Source organism: Apis mellifera, linkage group LG13 (genome assembly GCF_003254395.2).
Source record: "Apis mellifera strain DH4 linkage group LG13, Amel_HAv3.1, whole genome shotgun sequence".
In the NCBI taxonomy this organism is placed as follows: Eukaryota; Metazoa; Arthropoda; class Insecta; order Hymenoptera; family Apidae; genus Apis; species Apis mellifera.
The window spans coordinates 3,246,052-3,269,137 of record NC_037650.1 but is presented as its reverse complement, the minus strand read 5'-3'; the positions used below and the strand labels follow the sequence as shown (position 1 = coordinate 3,269,137).

At 42.8% G+C, this 23,086-nt stretch overlaps 2 protein-coding genes across 10 annotated transcripts in view; one reads left to right on the top strand and one right to left on the bottom strand.

Annotated features, from left to right (window-relative positions):
- Positions 1-23,086, top strand: part of LOC552209 (neo-calmodulin) — a 58,392-nt gene that overhangs the window by 22,757 nt on the left and 12,549 nt on the right. For 2 of the 7 annotated variants that reach the window (XM_016915828.2, XM_016915829.2), the window contains 2 exons: positions 10,759-10,800; positions 20,539-20,784. In XM_016915828.2, the coding sequence (XP_016771317.1) occupies positions 10,759-10,800; positions 20,539-20,784 (288 nt within the window). Of the gene's footprint in view, positions 1-6,429; positions 7,537-10,758; positions 10,801-20,538; positions 20,785-22,340; positions 22,687-23,086 lie in introns of those variants that run through there. The other 5 variants (XM_006558534.3, XM_006558535.3, XM_624586.6 and 2 more) reach the window with 4 other exon arrangements.
- TpnCIIb (troponin C type IIb) lies at positions 13,949-17,174 on the bottom strand. Of its 3 annotated transcripts, none has more exons than XM_026444560.1 (5): positions 17,115-17,132; positions 16,695-16,716; positions 16,091-16,261; positions 14,621-14,869; positions 13,949-14,233 (listed from the first exon to the last, which is right to left on the bottom strand). In XM_026444560.1, exons 1-5 carry the CDS (start codon positions 17,115-17,117, stop codon positions 14,205-14,207), a joined length of 474 nt encoding a protein of 157 aa, XP_026300345.1. In that variant the 5' UTR covers positions 17,118-17,132; the 3' UTR covers positions 13,949-14,204. The 3 variants fall into 3 exon arrangements, with proteins under 3 accessions (XP_026300345.1, XP_026300344.1, NP_001011654.1); NM_001011654.2 differs by having other exon boundaries at positions 13,960-14,233; positions 16,091-16,234; positions 17,115-17,174; XM_026444559.1 differs by lacking the exons at positions 16,695-16,716; positions 17,115-17,132 and adding an exon at positions 16,358-16,684 and having other exon boundaries at positions 16,091-16,234.

Below are 23,086 nucleotides of genomic sequence, written 5' to 3'. Positions count from 1 at the left end.
GGGTTAAAAATCGAACGAATTTAGCGGAAAAGCGGGGAATTCTTGCCCGTTACATTTCACTCGATTACAGGCTGCCTTTCCGTGACAACAATGGCCATGCAGCCCCCACTTGGCCACGGTTCAACTACCTCTCCTCTTCCTCTATATATCCACCGTGTTACACGCCGCTCGACCGTCCTCCACAGGGACGCATACCTAATCGGTTAATTGCCGGCGATTATTTCGATTATTCGCCTCTCCTTCTCGTAATTACTCTTCCAAATTACTCCTCCCTTTACTGCTCCAATCTCGCCCTCGTCTCTAATCTCGTCCACTGCCTGAGGGAAAAGAAAAGGAAAGAAAGAGAGAATTCTCTCCTTCTTTCTTCTCTCGAGAGAAGAAGGCCGTTCTCTTAAAGGAAGGGGAGGGAATAATGGGGAAGGACAGAGGGAAAAAGTTTTTTTCGCGCCCTGCCCTCGGTGCAGTTCGATATCGTAAGTAGGACGTGAACCTGGGCCGGTATCGCGCGCACGCGCACGCACGCGCACGCACACACGTGCACGATTTCGGCGTGAAGCCTGGACGGATTAACCACTGTGCGTATATAAACCATCGGTGAGATTCCTGCCGGCGGCGTGTCACGCCGAAGACGTTGCCCCAAATTCGAACCGTCACACTTTTGCCCCCGATATCCGATCCTCGAAATCGAGTTGCAATTCGTCAGGAAGAGAGTCAATGTCGAATGTTTTTGGATGATTGGCGTCGAATGCTAGGATAACAAATCCTCCTCCCTTCGTTTCTCTCTTTCTTCAGAGGAGAAGATTATTATTCGAAATTGTTCTGATCGATTTGAGAATGAAAATTTACGACAAGCTTGGAATTCCAATACTCTTTGATGATATTTTAAGACGGAAAGTTGTTGTAAAAATTTATAAGATGAAGGATACTAGAAATCGAGTTGCAACAATTCGTCAGGAAGAGAGTCAGCTTCGAATGCTAGGATAACAAGGATAACAAATCCTTCTCCCTTCGTTTCTCTCTTTCTTCAAAGGAGAAGATTATTATTCGAAATTGTTCTGATCGATTTGAGAATGGAAATTTACGACAAGCTTGGAATTCCAATACTCTTTGATGATATTTTAAGAAAGTTGTTGTAAAAATTTATAAGATGAAGGATACTAGAAATCGAGTTGCAACGATTCGTCAGGAAGAGAGTCAGCTTCGAATGCTAGGATAACAAGGATAACAAATCCTTCTCCCTTCGTTTCTCTCTTTCTTCAGAGGAGAAGATTATTATTCGAAATTGTTCTGATCGATTTGAGAATGGAAATTTACGACGACAAGCTTGGAATTCCAATACTCTTTGCTGATATTTTAAGACGAAAAGTTGTTGTAAAAATTTATAAGATGAAGGATACTAGAAATCGAGTTGCAACAATTCATCAGGAAGAGAGTCAGCTTCGAATGCTAGGATAATAAATCCTCCTTCCTTCGTTTCTCTCTTTCTTCAGAGGAGAAGATTATTATTCGAAATTGTTCTGATCGATTTGAGAATGGAAATTTACGACAAGCTTGGAATTCCAATACTCTTTGATGATATTTTAAGACGGAAAGTTATTGTAAAAATTTATAAGAAGGATACTGGATTCGAGATGATGTGGATATCTTATGGAACGTGGGTGGTTAAACGGGGATGGCCGACTTGAGACTTGCCCCTTTCACCATAAAAAACAAGAAACGGGAGGGAATCTCGTTCGAGAAAAGTTTATTGTCAGCTGCAACAGGTGAACACTGTCTTCTCCGTGGTATCTATTACACGAACATGTATATATGTATCGCGAAGAAATTGATTTGGTATCGTGGATTCTGAATCGCGGCCTTGGAAAAACGCGAAACAGGAGACTTCCGTTGGACGCGTCAAGGTGTCTGGCTCCGGCGAATCTTCTTTTTTTCCTTTTTACAACCTCTCCAATTCCTTCCAAGGTGAACCAGAAATTCGTTTTATGCGATACGTTGATACGTAACACGGAAATTTTGCGTCTGGCGACGATCCAGTGTCGTAAGCGTCGTTGTCGAGTCCCTCCCTCTATCCTTTGCAGGCCGATCCTCTCGTAAATCAAATCGCCCTCGCGGCAACCAGGAACGTATATTAGAATCGTGTCTAAAAAAAAGAAGAAGAAAAAAAGAAGAAGAAAATGAATTGGTTTCGCCAATGCAACGTTTTATTTTTCTCGAGGATTTTATTATTGAATAAAATATATCGTCGTTGTTTACAATCTCTTCCTGTTCCTCGCGGAACAAAACTTAAGCTCGATGCTCTTTTTATTAAATAATATTCCTACGAATATTCTACGGCATCGATTTAAATCTCGAAACGATCTCTCGATCAACGTCCAGTAGATTCTAGATGCTAGAAGAAGCATTTATTTTCTTCGTATATTAAAACTATATACCTACGATTTCTTCTCGACTCGATCACTTCTTCTTCAAACATATTGCTGATTAAGGAAGGAAAATAATGCGGCTCGGAATGCGGACGATTCAAGGAACGATTGAACGATGCATTTGCAAACGACGAAGATCGTAAATCAATCGAATTCACTGAATAGTTTTCACTGCCCTGTGAAAACTTCTTCTTTTCCTCCCCGAAAAAGAAGAGAATACAAGAAAAGGGGCGAGTTTAGAGAATAATCGCGATAATCGGGGATGCAGAGTTTCGATCCACGGTCGAAAGAAAAGATTTTCGAAGGGATAACGATTTCTTCGTAAGAGGTTGTTGCGATGGAGGGATAAAGGATGCGGGGCGGAGGATGGAAAACAGAGGTCGGAGGACGTAGGGGGTGGAGGTGGGCGCAGCATGGGAGTGATCAATACTACCTCCACACCAAGTTCCCACGGGAGTGGAACGAGGATGGGAAAGGCAGGGACAGGCGCGGGGAGCACAGGATTTTTCGGCGATGATCGCCACGATTTATTTATCCTCTCCGCGATTTCCAAGTTCGCCAAGATATTCTTGGGAGGGAACCCCTCGCGAGCAAATAGCAGATTCTTGGAGAATCCTTTTCCCTTTGAACGGGACGCGAAGATTAACGTTCCGTCTCGAACGATGAGCTTCCGTCTCCAAGTCTCCAAGTCTTCAAGTCCTTCTCTTTTTGAAAAAAAGAAAGATAAAACTGTTATTCTCTTGCTTTCAGTTGAGAAATGAAGTAACGTAATACAAAATTGTCAAGTCCAAATTGCAGATATATTTATGGATTTTTGGATATTAAAAATAAGTTCACATCTCTTCGTGTTTCTCTCTCGTTACTCGGAAGAAAATAAAGGATGGAGAAGAAGAGAAAGCTAGGGAAAGCTAGGAAAGCTAGGGGGATCCTTTATTAAATTTTCATCGGAAATTTCGATCGGGTTTGAGGAAGCACATTGGAAAGTGGAGGGGAGGGGCAGAGTGGACGAGTAGTATCCGTAGAAACGGATGTATAAGCGATGCGTGCGTGACTGGAGGCTGTTAACCTAAACAAGGAACCGCGCCACTCTACTCGATAGCCCAGTGACTCCGTTTCCCACCGCGTGGAAAAAAGATGCAGTTTTAGATATATCGCGGAATGGAATCGATTTCGTTCGATTTTTTCCTCCGCGACTTGATCCTCGTCCTTCGAAAAAAGGTTTCGATAACCCTTCGCCGATGTTTCGACACGCGATCTCTCGCGGACACTGACGTTGATCCAATTTCCGTCGCCTCTCGTCCGATTGACATTGCATCGGTGGCCGTTTAATCGAGTTTCGAGCCTGGGCCCAGCTCGAAACGAGTTGAATCGTGACAAGGGTTGCAATGCAATTGTGAACTCTAGAAAGGGAGAAGGGAATAATATAGGAATATCGATAAATGTGGATAAGGATGGACGTAATTGAAGTTTTAAAAATTGTTGGTTTGCGAGATTATTCCAATGGATTATTTTAGAGAAGATAAATGAATAAAGATCTTGTTGAACATGATTCAATGATAATAATGCTCGTACAAGAAAGAGTAAAGATTGTGGCCACTTATCTCTTGTAGATCGCGTGGAAGAATTTTCCATCCTTCTCGAGAAATAAAGGGATGTTTATTGTTAATCGTAAAATAATTTAAACTATTTTTCGAAGGAGGGAGAGGATATATCGTTGTTTCATTTCTCGCCAACTAGGCCAAACGTTGGATTAATCTTTCCTCCTCCCTTCCTTTAAATCAACAAAGAGACAAACTTTTTCTCGCCATTGAAAACACAGAGATATTCCATTCTTTGAGAATTTCTTCGCAAGGTTATCGATTTCAATCGCGTGTCGATATATATTTTCGTGGGGGAGGAGAGAATTTGGAAAACGATTCTCGTCCAGATCGATACACGCATCGGATTAAAATCGCTCATGAATCCTTGACAATCAGAAATTGCAATTTTTCAGCGAAACTCGATCCTCGAGAAATCTCATCTCTCCACTTTCGATGGCCTGCTCTTATCGATGTTATATTACACTCTCCCCTTTCTTCCTCCCTTTGATAAAAAAAAAGAATGGCCAATACATCGTTTAAGAAACATTTTTTTCAAATACTTTCCAATCGTCGAATCATTCGTTCGAGTTTCTAAAGAATATTGCATTTGAAATGTGATTTAGGAAAAGGGACAGGTACATTCTTCATTTCTTTCTGTCTATCTAAACTATCTAACTAAAAAAGGAGGAAATTGGACATAAAATACATCCATTTCGAGACCAATAAATAAATATTATCGGAATTTAAATTTTTCCTGGAAAAAAGAGAAGATTGTATCTCCTTCTTTTTTCTTTTTATACGAGCGCATACACACACACACATTATCGACACTGATGCGTCACCCGGTGACGGAAATCGAATCAGATACGATTCGCGGAAACACGTTGGCGCGTGTCTGATTTTAGATTACAATGGCACAATCGATAAGGGGCATAATTTATTTAACCGTAACACGAGAGCCGAGTAAACCGTGACTACGTGAATTATTATTTCGTTTTTATTTGCCGGGATTCGGAGGGAAAAATTCGGCGGCGACGCTTCGTAGCTTCCTTCGAAATCGATCAATCGGATCGAGACGATACGAAAGGGGACGTGTTAAGAGGAATTTTAGATGAACAGAATTTTTAACCAAAGCTTCTACGTTATTCCAACGCTCTCCCTCTTCCAGACCCTTCGTTATTAATCATAAAAGGTTTTGCGATTCTCTCGTTTGTTATTAGAATATCAAGTCGTGGCTTGACGCATTTATATCATCTTTTAAAAAACGTTAACTCGTTATTTCGACATATGAATCCACGATACCATCAATATATTAATTTCTTGGTAAAAATATCTGGGAATTTCCAAGGTGAAATGATTCTTCACCGTTTCCTCCTCCAGATTTCTCTGCAAATTTTTATTTTTTAAAATCGGATCAATATTTGCGTCGCTTAAGGGGCACATTTTTTAATTGAATACTCGAATTTTAATTCACGTTTATTCAATTATATTCGTCGAATCGAAAAAATTTGTTATTATTCGGATCGTTTAATTCGTTCCTCTTCTTCTTCTGTTATTTCTTTTCCAAGGAAAAGGAAAATCCGAATTCTACTGTTGCTTTCTTCGTTGTTTTTCACGATCAATTGTGGAAATGGAGTTTCCTCGTTTTTTTAGATTCTTAGTTTTGATCAGAGCTAAACTTGCCTGGCCGATCTTTCGTAATATGTTATTCGCTGTTGACACGTGTCGAGGGAGAGAAGGGAGGACATAATTTTTTGAATTAAAACCTGCTCGTCGCCGAGGATTAACGCTCAAATTGGATTATTTTACGACTCGCGCGCGACTTTTTTTGAATCTAGTTCTCCTTTTCCTTTTCTTTCTCTTTTTAATCGAGCAAGACTTTGAAAGCGGAGAGCAAGTGGCTGCCGCTCGCGTTTTTTCTCTCTCCACGGGATTTTTTCGAGTGGGAAAAAGCGCGGTTCGTTCGACACTTCCTTCCTCCCACGTCCCTCCTCCCTTCCCTTCTTTCTTCGTCCCGTTTCTTTTCAAAATCTATCGAGGCGTCAGGCGAGCGAATTTAATTAGAAAAGTTTCGGGTCGGAACTACCTTTCTTTCCACTTCTCGCCACTTCGCACTCTCGCGCCATTTTTACCGACACTTTCTCCCCCTCCCTTCCCCGCGCAACGAGGGTGAAAAATATCGCCTCTTTCGGATCCTCGAGGCAAGAAAGTTTCGAATGTTCTTATTGTTGTTGTTGTTGTCTTCGATAAGGAAAGATTCGTGATAAATTTAGACCAAAATAAGACGAGAATAGTTTATAATCGTCGAAAGCAGGGTGTTGTGCACCTTCTTCCTCCTCCTCCTCCTCCTTCTCTTTTCAATCCTCCTCATCTTTAATCTTATATCCACAATTATTCCTCAGTAGAAATTAACCGACCTTGCGCAGATAACGATTTCGAGCCATGAGGACGCATCAGCTGCGGCTCGCATCGCCTGGAATGTAGTCGTTCGAGAGGAGGAGAAAGATCCGCAAAAGGAGACAAAAGAGGGAGAGGGAGAGAGGGAGGAGGCGTTCACACGTGGAGGAACCGAACGTGGCGAGGGAGGAATCGAGCGGAAATAAGGGTGACAGGCAGGGACATGCAAATGTCCCCGTCGAGCTTCCGTGAAATCTACCCACGAGAGCCGAGAGGAAACAGAGACAGCGACGCGAGACGTCGCTCGACCGCTGTCACGATTCCGCGATAAAAAACTCCCTCGTAGAGCGAGGGATACCCGGATCTCGATCAAAGCCCCCTGGCTGTGTTTACTTACCCTAAAAAAAAAAAAAAAAAAAAAAAATCGTAATCGATAGTGTTCAAACGATCTCGTCTCTTCGGTCGACGTATGCACATTTCGAGGATTCATAGGAAGAAACGACACTGATACGGTGAGAAGAGAGGGGTGGTGGTGGATCGAGAAGAGACGAGGGTCAATATATAGTTATAGTCTAGCAGATATATGGGGAGAAGAGGGAGGGAGAAGAGGAGGAATCATCCAGATATATCCGCGTAGTACAAACGTAGGAAAGAAGAAGAAGAAGAAGAAGAAGATATTCAAAATTACAAGCACACACACACACACTCGTCGTATGTCAATCGTATCGATACGTATCGTAGCTAAGTAAAAGAAACTTCCAATAATAACCCTCGATATAATATCAACGATAATCCGTGTGATCGAGAAGCAATAAAAGGATAGCGAAGAAAAAAAATAAAAAGAGAGGAAAGAATCTCTCGAAACTCGTATTCGTAAGTATATTCGCGTAAGAGAATCCCGCGTATTTATATATTTCGTTCGGCTGTGGTATCGTATATCTCGCGTGTGTCTATCGCGGGGGAAGAAAGAAGAGAAAGGGGGAAAAAAAGTCGTATCGTGAATCTCGAAGGGAGCTGCCCGAACGGGGGGGGAGTGCATCGACAGGATGGCGTTCGCCGCGGCGAGAATGATCCTGAAAGACAAGAGGCGGAAGACAAGCAAGGAGGATTTCGGAGGACCAAGGAATAGGAGCAAGGTAATATCGAGGCGAGATTTTTTTTTTTCTTCTTCTTCTTCTTCATTCGCGGGAAAAAAACGATTCACCGAAACTTCTTCTTCGAAAGAAAAGAAATTTGCGACGGATGTTTAATTACGGATGTGTTTCTTTTTCTTTTCTTTTTTTTTTTCTTTCTTCTTCCTTCTTTCTTTCTACAACAAAGTTTCGGCAAAGAAAGATTTTTCAAAAAAAGATAAAATCAAAGTTTGAGCTAGCTTGGCTACACCTCTTGTTGCGTTTCTTCTTTCTATCTTCCAGTGTGTAAAATAATTTTTCTTTTTTTTCTCTCGCATCACACGTTGGATATAATAATTCTCAAACGTTCATCCGCATGAATCTCGACGTGTAGTGGATCAAATCTGGGATTATGTGACGAATATCTGATCAGATCGAGAGAGATGAAAGAAACGTATTTTAATTCGTTTATTACAATCTTTGGCCAAATTCTAGTAAATTCTAGCTGCTTTCCATCCATCTGATCTGGTCCAGATGTTTGGGAGAGAGAGAGGCGGGGGGAGATAAGAGAGCTCGTTTAAGATCCGTGTCGCTTCTATCGAGGAAATTAAATCGACCAAGTTTCCCAAATCCGTTGCTCGAATACATTCTTTTTTTTCTTTTCCACTTTCTGCTTCCGCGATAATTAAGAGCCAGTTTTGTCGGTCGCTCCTTGCTAATCGATTATCGACTCGAAGCAATGAATTTTCCTTCGAGAGTTAAAATTTAAGAATAAAGTAAATGGATAACGAAAAAAGTAACCCCCTCTGTCTCTCTCTCTCTCGTTTAATGCTAATCAATCGTCGAATGGGAGGAAAAAATATAATCAACGAATTATTTTCTTCAACAAAACTGGACTTGCGTTACGTGGACGCGCGAAACGGAACATTTCGAGAGAATATTCTTATCGCGTGTTACTTTCGCCGGATTATAACAGCGGCGGTACCCTCTTGAAAACACTAATCCTCTAAAGCCTTCCACGGCCCGCGTCGTGTATGTGTGTCCCTCTTTCTCTCCTCGTTTTATTCGCGTTTAACCGTCGTTTAGCTTTAGCCTCCCTTTTGCTTGCTCGTCGCGCTCTACGCACGCGTGTTTCCCTCCTTTGGCGGAGGGGGAGGGAGGGAAATAACGGTTGACACGTAGCCGTGTTCATTTCGAAAAGTAGGAAGGGGGAGGAGGGAAGAGTAAGAGGAAGAGGAGTATCGAGCGAGTACGCGAAACGAGGCATACGTTAAAGATTCAATTATTTAACAACGTGTTCGAGGCACACGTACATTTGTTACGTTGAAGCGTTCGACTCGTAGCGTGCCACGACGCGAAATTCTTCTCCCCCCGGTTGCGTAATTGTTTTCGCAAATTTTCGCCCGGATGCACGACGGCCGTTGGAAAATATTCGCGCAACTCCCACGGCGGGCGTCCAATTAGCGAACCGTTTACCGGCCGAGTGGAATTTTAATGATCCGGGGGCTTGAATTTTTGAACAGGCCGCGGCTCACGATTCATCTTATCTACTCGCCGTAAGAAAACGCTTCCTTTCGTTTTCTTCGAGCGCCCCGTTTTCGCCCAATTAGCCGCGTCTCGCGGATAATTAAGAAATTGTTAGCGAGGAAATATCAACCGTTTTTTCTTTCGAAATTTTGTGTTGGAAATTTTGCGAGAGTTTTTTTTTCTTTTTTGCGAGAATTTTCCAATCTTCTCGAGAGGAGACTACGCGAGAGATATTTTTCCTGGCTGGTTGGATATAAAATTTTACCGTTTAAGATTTGTTCGAGTGAACGAAGCGTAATTGATTGTTTTATTTGAAATCTTTAATTTGCTTCTTCTTCTTTTTTTTTCGAAAATTAATTTCTAAAATGGAAATGTTCATTCCATATTTTTAGAATTTAAAATATTTCCAACTTACTTCCTCCTTCTTTTTTTTCCGTTCACGTATTTTTCCACGACACATCGTTTTCGAAACACGATCGTTTTTTCTCCGATAAACGACTGATATATCGGAATATTTTTGATCGATTGCGGCCTGAAAAGAGATTCTCGCGTAATTGCTCTTTGATCGTAATTGCAACACTCTCGAAACGAGCCTTTCAAAATTCCTCCGCGTTGCATACTTTTGTGTAAAAGAAGAAGAAAAAAAAAGATAACGGCGCTTCTCATTGACACGGATTAATCACGTCCCGACACGAACTCGATTAATTCGAGTTGGGCGAGGATTGAAGTGAGGGTGAATTTTAGAATTTCAATCCTCTGTCAAAGCTTGCAGATTGAACTTTCCGCGGAACCAATTAAAAACTACCTCTCTCTCGAGTAATCGAGAGCAACGTTGCCTTTTCTCTTCCTTTTTCTTTTTTTTTTTTCTTCTTCTCGAGGGACTCGTGAAATGTGCGTGCAATTAATCAAATTATCGTCTCAACGAAGCAAGTACAGATTGATTTTAAAACGTGTTCAATTATCGTAATTAGAATCGTTTCACGTTCGATTGGAAAGCTCGTCCGAAATGGGAAATTGGCGGCAAAAATTTTGAGATTCATGCGGAAGATCCGATAAAAAGAAATGGCAATCGGATCAACACGAATAGATAACACGAATTTCCCCTCCACTTTGTGAGACACGAGTCTTTTTTTTAAGCTTCTCCTAAACGCTTTGATTGTTGACAGAAAAGAAAAAAAAAATATATATATATACACGCGTGAGAGAAAACACGACGAAAACTGGCCTCGTTACCACTGAGAACCCACGCTATGCTGGTCGTATACATGTATGTTCAGTGTGCACTGCTGTCAATACGCTGTATATATACTATACTATACCATATACGACAGTGAAATACGACAAATTCCTCCGGCTGCTGTCTCTGCCGGCGAGAAAGATTTAAAAGAAAATTTAAAAAAACCTTTACGAATTGTTAATGAATTATCAGAGATCGATCCATCAAGATCTTTCTTCGCTGGCATAGTCAATGGCCAATGATTCTCAGCCATAGTTATGTTCTTCCCCCCCTTTCTCCCTAAGATGTTACTCGTCCAATATTAATCAGAGACAGTGAACATTTTTTTACATGTACTACCACCTTATATATTCCACGTACGATATATCTATGTATATGTATATATTCTATGCCATATATATTCTTCATACTTTTTTTTCTACTCTTTTCCAACTGCAGTGTGGTGTGGTGATTGGTGACCTGTACTGTACTTGTGTTTACAGGCCCGCAGCGCCAGTACAAGTAGCTTTAGAAGCCTGAGCCAGGTACATACCAAAAATGACATAATACCAATACAATATAATATATATATATTATATAGCTGAGAAATTAGTAGAGATTACTAGCTACATTAGCTGAAGAACGTAGCTAGAGAACACTTAGAATCTAGACACTTGGATACCATCCATACATTTGCTCGTGCGTAGATGCGTAGACTCTTTTTTGGGATACAGAGATGATATGTATAAAATGTATAAATAATAATGAATATCGAAGGCCAAGAGATCTGTCTCTCGCTTAGAGCGATCCACGGATATTAATGAAGTAGGATTACGAGTCGCTTTATCAATTTGTCGAAAGGAAAGGAAAGGAAAAACATGGTAGTGTGATCACACGATGGTCGTACGTGCATGCAACCAACAGACATTTTGTCTTGCTCTCACACAGGAGGAATGAAAGCATGCCACACCCTATGCCTCACACGCATCAGTAGAACGTGCATGACATTTCCCCGCCTGCTTTTCTCTTGCGCATCTTTCTTTCTCTTCCCCCGATTCTTTTTTTTTTTCCTCTTCTCATTCTTCCACACGAAGGAGCAACGTAAGTAAGAGAATCACGGATGATGGAAAAGTTTCGAGAGGAGGCAAACTTTTATAGACTTTTTTCGTGCATCCTTTTAATGCTCGATGCAGCAAAATTGTTATCTTGTTTTCCTGGAGACGAGTTCTCTCTCTCTCTCTTTTTTAAACGTTCACATTCGAGATTGGAGAAGGAGAAAGAGACGAGAGTTTGTCTAATAATGATTCATATTATTCGCCTCGAATATTTCGTTTCCTTTGCATATTAATCAGTTTATCGTTAGAAGTTGGACTGCAATGCGAGTGGGGCGTGGTGCCACGGCTGCGCTTTTTCGATGTCTTCTCGAATACCTGAAGAAAATAGGCTTATATATACACCCCTTCGTGTTAAAAAGGATAATGAATAGATAACGAGGCTATTTTTTTGTTCGAGTAGAATGTGAATCGTTTCACGGATTTTATCGAACTTTTCTCCATTGCATCTTTCTTTCTTTCTTCTTACATTACAACCCGTCTTTTGTTGCAGAGGAAAAGAATTTTTCTGCCCGACCTATCCATCCGTCGTTTCCTTCGCCCATCCAGGGGGAAGCAACGAATTCCTTCCACTCGATAAAATACACGATAATTCCGAATCGAAATCATTTTCGCGAGGAGGGCCCTTTTCAAGGGGCGACGAAATGGGGCGAGAAGAGATGCGCGCATCTCGGATTAAGGGAGAGGGAGGGAGAGGAAAATCGGGTGAATGGCATCTGGGGCCCTCGTTCGGGGAGCAGCACCCTTCCACGAGTGGTAGTAAAAGCGATAAGCGCTGGTGAGAGAGCCTTTGAATGTAGCGCGGCAAAGAGAGACAGAGAGAGAGAGAGAGAGAGAGAGGAAGGGGTTGAGAAGAAGCAGATCGATACCTCGGCTGCACCCTCCTTCCGCCCCGTGTTGTCGTGATCGTTACTTAATTATTAATCGTATTCCCTCCGCTCCCAGGTGCAGTGACACGTCCCAAGGTCGCTCGTAAGTTTTATTCACCCCTCTCCTCGCGTTAATACCGTAACGCGCAACAATTTTTCGCGGCTGGAAAAATCGTCGTTCCTTCCTTCTTTTCCAATTTTATCTATCGTTGTCTTCCTCCCTGAGGAATATTTATATCGGATAGATTCGATGGACATCTAGGATTCAGTAGTAGGAATCGAGGATTGCTCTTCAAAGTGCGTGCGCGTGATCGCACGAAATTCCCAACCCCTTCTCCGCGCCCCTTTCGTCCTCGGAAAAAACTCGCGTGGAACGAGAATAGAAACGTTACCTATCCAATCCAGGTCGTACAATTATCGTAATTATGCTCCTCTGCAACCTGGGTCTTCGACTCTGCACAACTTTTCATAGATCCGTTTCCTTCAGAGTTTCTCTATAATTGTACAAATTGCAATCCGTCTTTTCGATCGATCTCTTTTAAACGAATCTCTTCAATCTTAACCTGTTTAAACAATTCTCTGCTTGGGATTCCCTTCGATTGCATCGTGGGGGATGCGGTTTGAACATCCACGTTCAGGGTGTAAGTTTTCAAGGGCGGTTGCAGTCGGCCCCAATTATTGATCCTTTGGAGGCGGCTTCCGGGTCTCGGTCGCAAACACTCGGGTGAAAACTTGAGTGGGTGAAACGGGGCCGGGGCCAGGCCAGGATAGGTGGATGGAAGAAGAGCGAAAGGAAGGGAGTCGAAGAGGGTAAAAGCTTGTTTCCGCTCTCTTTCCGTCCATCCTCTCCAAGATGCCGCCGTTCCAAATTTTGGAAAAAGCTCGGACGTTAATTATTACTTACCTACGCTTCCAGTATCGTGCATTCTGTCTATAGCCTCGATATCCGGTTTATGTGTGCGCGTATACATACACATAGGCGGTGCTATAAAGTGTAGAGGCCTCGAGGACGAAGAGGCCGCGAGTCGATGGCCGGGTCGATCGAATGAACGGCCTTCGAGGGCGGAATTCGAACACGAAATTCCCCTCCACGATCACCGATTCTCAGATTAATATCCCGCGCGAGGTTTTCCAGCTCTCGTGGAGACAGGAAATTATTATATTGGGCGATATATCGTGCCGGTGTCGACTTGAGCTTGGAAATTACGACCAATTCGGCCGATTTCCGGTTCCGGGATCTACGTACGTAGATTTTAAGTGATTTCTAACGTGACGCGGATACATTTGAATTTTATCCTCGAATCGAGGCTCAATGGAACTCGTGTTTGGCCAATCTTTCTCTTGAAATCGGTAATAATTGAAGGCACGTTCTTCCACCTTTTAATTGCAAATATTTTTGATGCTGAATAATTAGGTTTTGTATCGTGGATGGAAATTCTATCTCAAACTGATATTATTCTTAACTGTTGTACTTGCTTTAGCCTCGGTTTTCTCGTTTCTTTCTTACTCCAAAGATCCAATAAATGTATATTAACAGATTGTCAGGAGATAGGGAAATTGTTTCGAACTGTTGTGCTTGCTTTAGCCTCGGTTTGCTCGTTTCTTTCTTCCAAAGATCCAATAAATGTATATTAACAAATCGTCATTCGACAGGAGACAGGGAAATCATTTGGAAATCCGAACTAATTAATCTTGGATCGAATGAAAAACGCTTTTCCCCTTCTTTAGCAGAGTTTAATGATCCAATGCAATGATTTCGTTACAATCGAACGCGTGAGAGAAACAATCGGGTCCGATCCTTCTTATCCTTGCTTCCCAATCCGAATGAATGATTGCGCGCTCGGTTTTTCTCCCGAATGGAATTTGAAAAGAGAGCCGCCTTCCGCTGTCCATCCGATCGATAAGAATAATAGGAGGAAGAGAGTGTGCAGCCATCCCGACACTTGGAATACCCTATAGTCGAAATTTCTAATCGCCGGTCATCATCTCCATGAATTCTGCAACAGAAGAAGAATTAATTGAAAGGAAAGAAAAGGAAAAAAGGAGAAGTCGCAAGTTGCATCGATTTTCTCGAGTCTATATATTCTTCTTGTATATTTGAAAAAGAGGAATCTCGAACGAGAGATAGCCCTTTTCATTTCGCGCGAAAAGAAATCTTTCTTCTTCTGGAAAGCAAGTGGTAGTCGTCTTCTTTATCCTCCTCGAAGATATTTTTGAAAGGAGCTGGCCTTCGATCGAGATGCTACGCGAAGAGAAAAAGTTTCCTTCCTTTTTACTTGCCGATAATATACCCATAATCTCTCCCTCTTTCGATTCAACTTTTCCACGACGTGTAATAATTGACAGAGATCAATGAATGGGAACAATGAATCAGAGATGCTCACCGTCAAAGTCGACGGTTCCGGATCCGTCTGTATCAATTTCAGCGATCATTCCGTCCATTTGATCGGGCGTTATCTGGTCGTCGAGAGCAGCGAGGATCTCCCTGAGAGAGCTGGTTGGAATGTACCCGTTCCCCTCCTTGTCGTAAAGCCTGAAAGCCTCTTTCAACTCCTTCTGCAGGGCCTCGTCGTCCTCCTCTTGGAAGTGGCAGGCAACCCGATAGAACGAGTCGAAATTTAATTTGCCGCTTCCTGAAAGGCACGATTTAAGAAGAAAAAGAATAATAAAAAAGAAAGAATCTTCGTGAAACGAGAGGGGGACAATGTAAACAAGTTCACCTCGCCCAAGTCTCTCCCTTTTCTTTCCACCTTTTTTGTTGGTGGAAAAATATCCTGATGATATACACACTTGGTACCCGTCCAAAAAAGGGATATACCTTCCTCCCCCTCCTTCTGCTGCCCGGGAATAAATTCGAAATTTGTAATAATCGAATCACGAAAAATCATCGTCTCGCTCGATTATTAATCGATCCTCTTGGACGCGAAAAATTACTTGATGGCGGAGATATCGATTTCTGCACGGACGATATCTGCATAATAATGCTGGAATATGCTGATAAAGCTAGAATCGTCCCTCACGGAATATTGCCTCTCAGGATCCATTGTTTTCGCGAATACGAAATGGACGGAGGAGAGAGAAAAGGCTCTCGCGATCTTCAATTCCTTTTCGAAAGAAAGCTGAAGGAAGCTATCGTGACCAGATGAGATATACAATGCAATATTCGTGCAACCATGCTTTCCTTCTTTCGTTACAACTCGAGCGAAAGTGAACTTATTTCCATTTATTCGCGAAGAGTAGTTTTAATCATCCTCGTTTCTTCGACGTTTAACTAATATAGAAAAAAAGAGGGGGTTCCACGAGGCTTTCTTCCTATCCAGTTCAAATCAGATATCACTCTTCGTATACAGGCCCCTGTGATAAAAAAGGGGAATTGTCGTTAACGTTCTTCCCCCTTTCATGATTATTTATCATTCTTTCATCCCTCCCCACGTCCATAGCATCGAGCAATCTTTTAGAAACGCCACCAGGGAAATAGGGGCTAGGTCTGGGTACATATAGGCGGTGCTATTAAAATTGATTGGAAAAAGTTAAACGCTGCCCTGGTAATGAATACCGGAAGGCACCGCCGGCTGGGAAAGCACAGTGTAAGCACTGTGTGTTTTTTCCCCGTTCGGCTTTCGTTCACCGCGGTACACGTGGTTCCCCGTGTCTCCGGCCATATTATATCATGAATTATTATTCGGCCTCGTTCGCTCGAACGAAGCCGATCGATCCGTCGTCGAGCAAGTCGTTCCGAAAAAGAAGAAAAAAAGAAGAAATAATAATTGCTCGAATAATCGATCGGAAACTTGTTTTACAGAGAAATAAAAAAAAAAGAGGGAGAGTGATAGAAACGTTGAATGAATGTATACCTTCCTCGTCCTCCTGTTTGAGCAACACCTCGAGCTCGTGATCGTCGAAAGTGTGTCCCAGGGTGTTGAGGATCGTCCTCACTTTTTCCTTCTCGATCCGCCCCGACTTGGTCGAATCGAACATGGAGAAGGCTCTCCTCAGCACTGTAAAAAACAATCGAATTTTATCCTCTTGTCTAGATGATATATATATTCTTTTTATAAATAAAAGAATATTATTTCGTCGATCCGCATTTTCGTGCGAGCGTTTCCGCGAGGAAAATTTACTGCTAGCCGTGTTGTTGTTGGAAGCGATAAATCGATTTCGAGACCGCCACCTCGCCTCGAGGATCGATCGATCCTCTTTGAAGTTGAATGTATACGCATTCCGTGGAAATAAAATGCGGGGGGGCCAGCTGTTCTCCAAAAAGATTAAACACTCGCGACCTTCCATCCGCGGCTACGGGAAATGGAAACTATATACTTGTTGACGCGCGCGCGCGCGCGTGTGTGTGAAGAGGATCCAGCTGCGGGAGGAGGCGCGCATATCTATTTATGAGGCGAATTCCATTCCTCGCCTCGTTTCCCAGCGGCGACCAGTCGGCGGATCCGGATTTCTACTTACTTTTCACTTGCTCGCTGTCATCCTGGAACAGAACGATCGTTATCGAGTGATTGCGCTTTTCTTTCACCCTCCCCATCCCTCCCCGTTTCTTTTTCTCACAAAGAAGAAGCTCTCTCGAAATACGAATACTTTCACTTCAAACGAAACGTCACGGATTTGATCGAGATTCGATTCTCTCTCCCCCGTTCGTCAATCGCTGTATCGAGGGGGGTAGAATCGATCGATAGAAACAGGAGGGGGAGAAATCACCCTTGGCGGATTTGGCGCGGCTCCAAACTGTCCGATTTTCGATAGGAACAGGGAGGGGGAGGGGGATCTCCCTTCCCCTTCATTAAATGCGTGCACGTGCAACAAGGTCACAAGGAAAAAACTGTGAGCACTCGTCCCACCCCCTAATCGATTCGAATAAACGAAACTGACCATCCTTCCCTCGATATGAAGCTTCCCGAAGCGAGCCGAACGCCGTTTGTTTCCTCGTTCTCACGCACTAATGGCTATACCCCCACACTGGATATCTTTTATAAGCTCGGCTGGTACCCGGTGTGGGAGGGGAGGCGAAGAATCTCTCTCTCTCTCTCTCTCTCTCTCATCCCTTCCCGCCAACCATCGAAATTCACACCGCAGCCTCCGAACAGCAACCGGCTCGGCTCGGCCAATTCTAGTACAATATCGGGTATATTACAAGGCTCCTTGCTTGTAATTGGGTTGAAACGAGCCGATCACCTCAAGGCCGTGACAGACCCCTCTGGCTAGGCCAACCCTTTAACTCGTTTGCTATCATACTCTTTTCGTTTCATTTCGTGTCTCTCTCTATGTATTTCGTATATTTTTTTTTTTTTTTTATAAATTTATTCAACTTGCTTGTAATTGGGTTGAAACGAGCCGATCACCTCAAGGCCGTGACAGACCCCTCTGGCTAGGCCAACCCTTTAACTCGTTTGCTATCATACTCTTTTCGTTTCATTTCGTTTCGTGTCTTTCTCTATGTATTTCGTATATTTTTTTTTTTTTTTTATATAAATTTATTCGACTTCGAGATAGGAGAATTTCCAAGGGAAGGAGAGGGGAGGGAGTGCCGATCGATCTCGGAGGAAAAAAGTTGGAGAGAAGGAAAATTTATAACGTGTAACGGGGAATGGGAATAGGATGCGAGATCTCCATTTTTCGGAGAGGGGGGGGATATTTATTTAAATTTATAGTTATATGATTGTTTTCTGTTTGTGCGGGGGAGGGAAAGGCCTGCCAAAAAGTTTTCCTCGGGGAGAAGCAATAAAATTTTTCGCGAAACGCGGCTTCGGTCGCGGAGCCGATCCTCCTCCACACACGGCGAAAGAAAGAAGTGGGGAGGAGGAGGAGGAGGAGGAGGAGGGAGAGGAGGGGGATGCTGCTATTTCAAAACATTCCAGACTATGATACTACCGGTTTCCATTCAACCACCACATTCATAGCCGTGTCTGTGTGTGTGTATATTGTCGATACTTTTTACTGGTTATTACGGAAATTTAATATCCTCCCCCCCCCGTGAAATTCGTGGAATTATATCATTCCTTGAGAGAATTATCCGAATTGGGTGACTATATAATAAAATAAATAAAATTGTCACAAAGGGGGTATCGAATTTTTACTTGATCCTTTGTATTTTATATGGTGCAATACAAGAACATCTTGAATATTGAATATTTTATTCAAGTTTGGTCGCGGAGATACATTTAAGAAAAGGAGAAGAAGAATTAATATTGAGATTTTGTAACACTGAGAATAAGAATGTTGGAATTATTTTGAAAAATTGGCGATTTAAGAAGAGAGAGAAATGATATCCTTCCTCGAATATCTTTATATATATTTTTGTACGTTTGGATTGGCTCTAATTCACAAGTAGCGCGTAACTTGTTAATACAAAATAACCGGCAAAGTTATATAAAGTTACGTAACCCGACATTTTCTATCAGTTGGATTTACAGTCTTCGTGATATACATCGGCCGTCCATTGTCCGCGCATAATATTCGCAATATTTTCGTGTACAAAACAAAATTATTATCGACTTTGACAATATATACGTACAATTGTTTTAAATTCGCGTGAACGTATGCGTTTCGCGATCTATCATATCGTCGCATGATTAAAATTCCTCTTCGAAAATTCATCCAGTATATTAATAACATTTCTTACGAATTCCTCTCTCTCTCTCTCTTTCGACAAGGTGTGCATTACATAACGATGTAATTGGAAAATTAGTATTAAATTTTTCGTGGCGTTGCGGAAGATGCAGTTTTCAGTTTCCGTGCGTGTGATTTTTCAGCAGGGAACGGCGATGTAGTGGTTCTCGTAAGAACGCGGTAGACGCGGCAAACTCTATAATTATCTTGTCAGTCCCACCCACGCGGGGTATGCCATCTCTCCGGCTGAATTATTATTTGAATAAACCCGCGATATTTTTAGAATGTCCAATACCAATTGAGTCATTCTATATTTATATCCGAGCCTACCTTTGCCGAGTAATTGGGCAAACGGTCGACGAACTTTTGTCACTTACCTTACCCTTAGCTTTTTCATATTTCAATTTATATTTTTTTTATTAAATCGTTTCTTTTTCCATCCTCAACCTCCTCTCTTCCTTTTCGTTTCTCTCTCATTCCAATTATCCTCCTCGATCTATTTGAAACTCGCAGATTTCTCTCATCTTCTCGATACTCGCAATCTTCGATCGTTTTGGTATTCCATCCAGATCTGGCAATTTTTATCGTTAAAAAGGAAGGAAAGAGAAGGATTGGGGAGGATGGAAAAATGAAAAACTTGTCGTCCGGTGATTAATTCCCACGAAAAGGGGGAAGAGCACGTGGATTAGCAATCGTGAAATGTGAAATCTCAGGAAATTACCATGGATCATTCGAGCGGCGTGTCATTAGCAGAGAGCCGGCGAACAATAGAATCAGATGCACCCCTCCTCCCCTCCTCCTCGAAATGTTGATTCAACGCTTGCCCGGATTCTTCGTTTCGTGATTAAGGGGTATTGTTATTCGCCCTCGAGATTTTTATCCAGCTCCAGGGGAAAAAGGAATTTTCGTTGGTTAGAGAAAGAGATACCTCGTTTCTTCTCTCTCTTCGTTATCTCCTGACTGTTCTTTCCATTCGATTACGATTAAGCTCCCGTATCGGGAAACATTTCCAGAATTAAAAAAACGTTTCTCGTTTCCAGAGAACAGAGAGAGAGAGATTCGTTTCCCAGATTAAATGACCGATCGTGGACACAAAAGATTGGAATAATTACGAATCGAGTATTTCCCTTCTTCTTTCCCCCCTCGCTCGCATTCGTGGCTCGACTTTGATGCATTATGCAAGTCGCATCGATCGCATGTTGCGGAGAACTGGAGAAAAAAAAAAAAGAAAAGCTTCTCGCTCCCGATGCATTAAAATTCGGATGATTTTACGTTTGTGTGCGTAAGTTTTTACGGATAGATCGAGAATGTAGATAGAGCGGGATAACTTTATAAACGGGACAAAAGCGGTGAACGGCGATGGCCTAGTTTCGCCGTGCATAGCACGATCGGTAAACAAGGATTTATTTCGCAAATTTCCTAATGCTTCGCCCGCATCACCCTCGACAACGAGGCAAGAAACTTGTCCCACGAATCACCTACCCTTCGATTTGACAATCGACCATATCTTCTTATATACAAAGAAGATATTTCATCGTGAAGCGTGCTCTGATTCCGGTTATAAGACGTACAAAATTCGTTTGGAAAGAGTGCAGAGTTGGAAAAGTTTCGTTTCTTTTTTTTCTTGGAAAGATAGAGTCCCCTATCGACCGACACGTTCTAACCAGGATGATTTTTCGGCTGATAGGCTCGCAACAAACCAGCAGATGGAGTGGGCCACGTGAACCAAAAGGGCTCGACAGGTCAAAAAGCGCCGCTGACAGCCGGGCAGAAGGTGGCGCCCGGTGCGAAAGTTGCGGCGAAACCAGCTCAGAAACCCACTGCTCAGAAGGGGCAAGTAAAGGTTACGCCTAAGGCGGCTTCCGTCAAGACTGGGAAGAATAAGAAGAAGGGGCAGAGGCAGCAGTACGACCTAATCGTGACCATCAATTTGGTAAGCGAGAAAAAAGTAATAATAATTTCTCTTTCGCAAATCGTTATCCTTCGATCAAAGTTGACAGGCCGATGGATAGATTAATTGGCAATTAAAGTTTTGTCGGGTAATCGATTGAAAATGCTTGAATATAGAAAATTATATATAGTTTATTGGCTTATTATAGCAATAATGGTTAATAATTTTAACATTTTCGAATTCTCCGTTTCGAAACGAACTTCGAAACAAACTCTTGGTTGATTAATTATCTCCGGTTATTCGAGTAATATTAATAATAATTGTCGAAACTTTCCTCCTTTAATTCGAATCGTTAAAATTTTCCACGTCTGCTCGCGTTGCGTGGAGTGCAGCAGTGGAAACGGGCGATCGTGGTCAGACGAGGAGCGCTCCACCAACGCGCAGTAGAAACGGACGGCAATGGTGGACCGGTCAGATCTTTCTTCTTCCCCACTAGATGGTAGCACGGGTACCGAAACGGAGGAATACGTTTCGAAATACGAGGAGCGTGCCTCGTATCTCGCGTCCCCTCATCGTCGTCGTCGATCTTCGTTTATTTATAAGCGGATGCAATAAGTGGACAAAGGATTATTCGGATTATTCGACGCTCGGCCGTGCCTCGAAATCCAAAGTTTTAATTTAAATTTAATTAATTCGATTGTTCTCGAGTTCCAATGTTTTCGTATCGTTCGTAAAAATGCTCGTTTTAAGAAATTCGAAGCAGGTCAGGGTGCCCGTGATTTTTCCCGTCGCGACGATCCAGAAATAGTTGCTCTCGACACTTTTATCCTCTCCCTCGAAGAAAAAAAGAAAAAAGGAAAACAGTGGCTCTCGTTTAAAAAATAATAAAAATAATAAACATGGAATAAGCTTCGAAAGCATTGTCGACGAATGCACGCTTGGAGGATTCGAGGAATGGGACTCGATTCTTATTGGCAAACGAGAATTACCAAAGGCCAAAATGCTCGTGCGACGATCTTAAATTATGCGCGGCTCGACATGTTTTTCGCTCGCCTGCATCAAATCGCTAATGCTCTCGATTATCGCCTCTTGGATCGATTCCCTTGGATCGTCCATCGATCCATCCCGCATATTCGCACGTGTTGACGAAAAAATTTCGACCGAGCCGTCCGTCAAGGGGACGAGGAGAAAGGGGATGGGGAGAAGAGGACGAAGAAGCGAAGATCGCCGGCCAATCGTTGGGGACCACTGACAAGTTAAAAACAGCCGAAGGTTGTCCAAAAGCTCGAGCCAGTTTTATTCAAACGCGAGTAATAATAATGATAAAATGTTGCGTACGAGAAACATTCGTCGAGTACGCGTTTCGCCGAGGCTGCGGCCGCGGAGGTCTTTGACTCGTCGTCGACGATTGATCTCGAGGGGAGGACGACGGCGAGGAAGATGATTAATCGCCGTCGCAGCCGCTTGGCCATTTCTCGGAAGAAATGGGCCATCTCGAGAGACGGTGATCTCGCTTGCATACGCGCGCGTTGCACGTGGCACGTTTTTTTCGGGAGAGGGGAGGGGGTGGAAGGAGGAGGAGGGATGGAATAAGAATGAAGTTCGAACGGGCGAAGGAAGTCCTCCGCCACGCGGTGACGTTGCCTGGCTCGCCAGCTCATAAATAATATTATTTGTGTTAGCCGTGCTAGTCGAGTTTCTTCCGATTGAGAGAAGAAGGCAGCGGCAACGATTCTCTTAGTGCGACTCTTCGAGGCTGAGCTTATTTATTAAAAGGGAAGAGGAGAGGAGAGAAAAGTCTCTCGCCTCGTGAGAAAAATTGGTGAATGTAAATTTCGGATTTGTGAGTGAAGCGATATGGAAACGGAGAAGAAATACACGACCGCCTATGGGAAATTGCGAAGATTGACGAGCACCATAGACGGCCAGATTCGACAGATAAGCGTGAGTGACTCCCTGTGGATTTCACCCTCCTCTTCGTAATGATCGGTGTGTAACGCGTGTAATTGCTCGATTTCGTGGCCGGGAAACTGAATGTATATTTCGTGGGGAATCTGTACTATAAATATATGGGCTAGGAAAACCTGATTCGACTTTTCGAGTCGAATTTACGCCCAAATTCCTCTTCTTGTTCGGGGAGAGAAGAAGAATACGTGACCCAGTTGAATAAAGACCAACTTTATCTATTTGGGAAAGGGATTCGAAGCATCGGAGCGAGAGTTTTCGAGAGCTGCCTTGGAGATCCTGGATCCTTATCCGCCATTGAAAATTTCATTTCGAACGTAACAAACGCGTCTCGAATCCTGATTAATCTCTCTTCGAATACCATATTTCGATGCATCGT

Excerpts from the sequence above, each read along its gene's own strand:
- TpnCIIb (XM_026444559.1), bottom strand. The coding sequence starts at position 16,523 with ATGGAAGGTCGCGAGTGTTTAATCTTTTTGGAGAACAGCTGGCCCCCC. Across the intron at positions 16,235-16,357 it reads CAACAACAACACGGCTAGCA|TGCTGAGGAGAGCCTTCTCC; the intron begins GTAAATTTTCCT and ends TGTTTTTTACAG. Across the intron at positions 14,870-16,090 it reads CAAACAGGAGGACGAGGAAG|GAAGCGGCAAATTAAATTTC; the intron begins GTATACATTCAT and ends CGTGCCTTTCAG.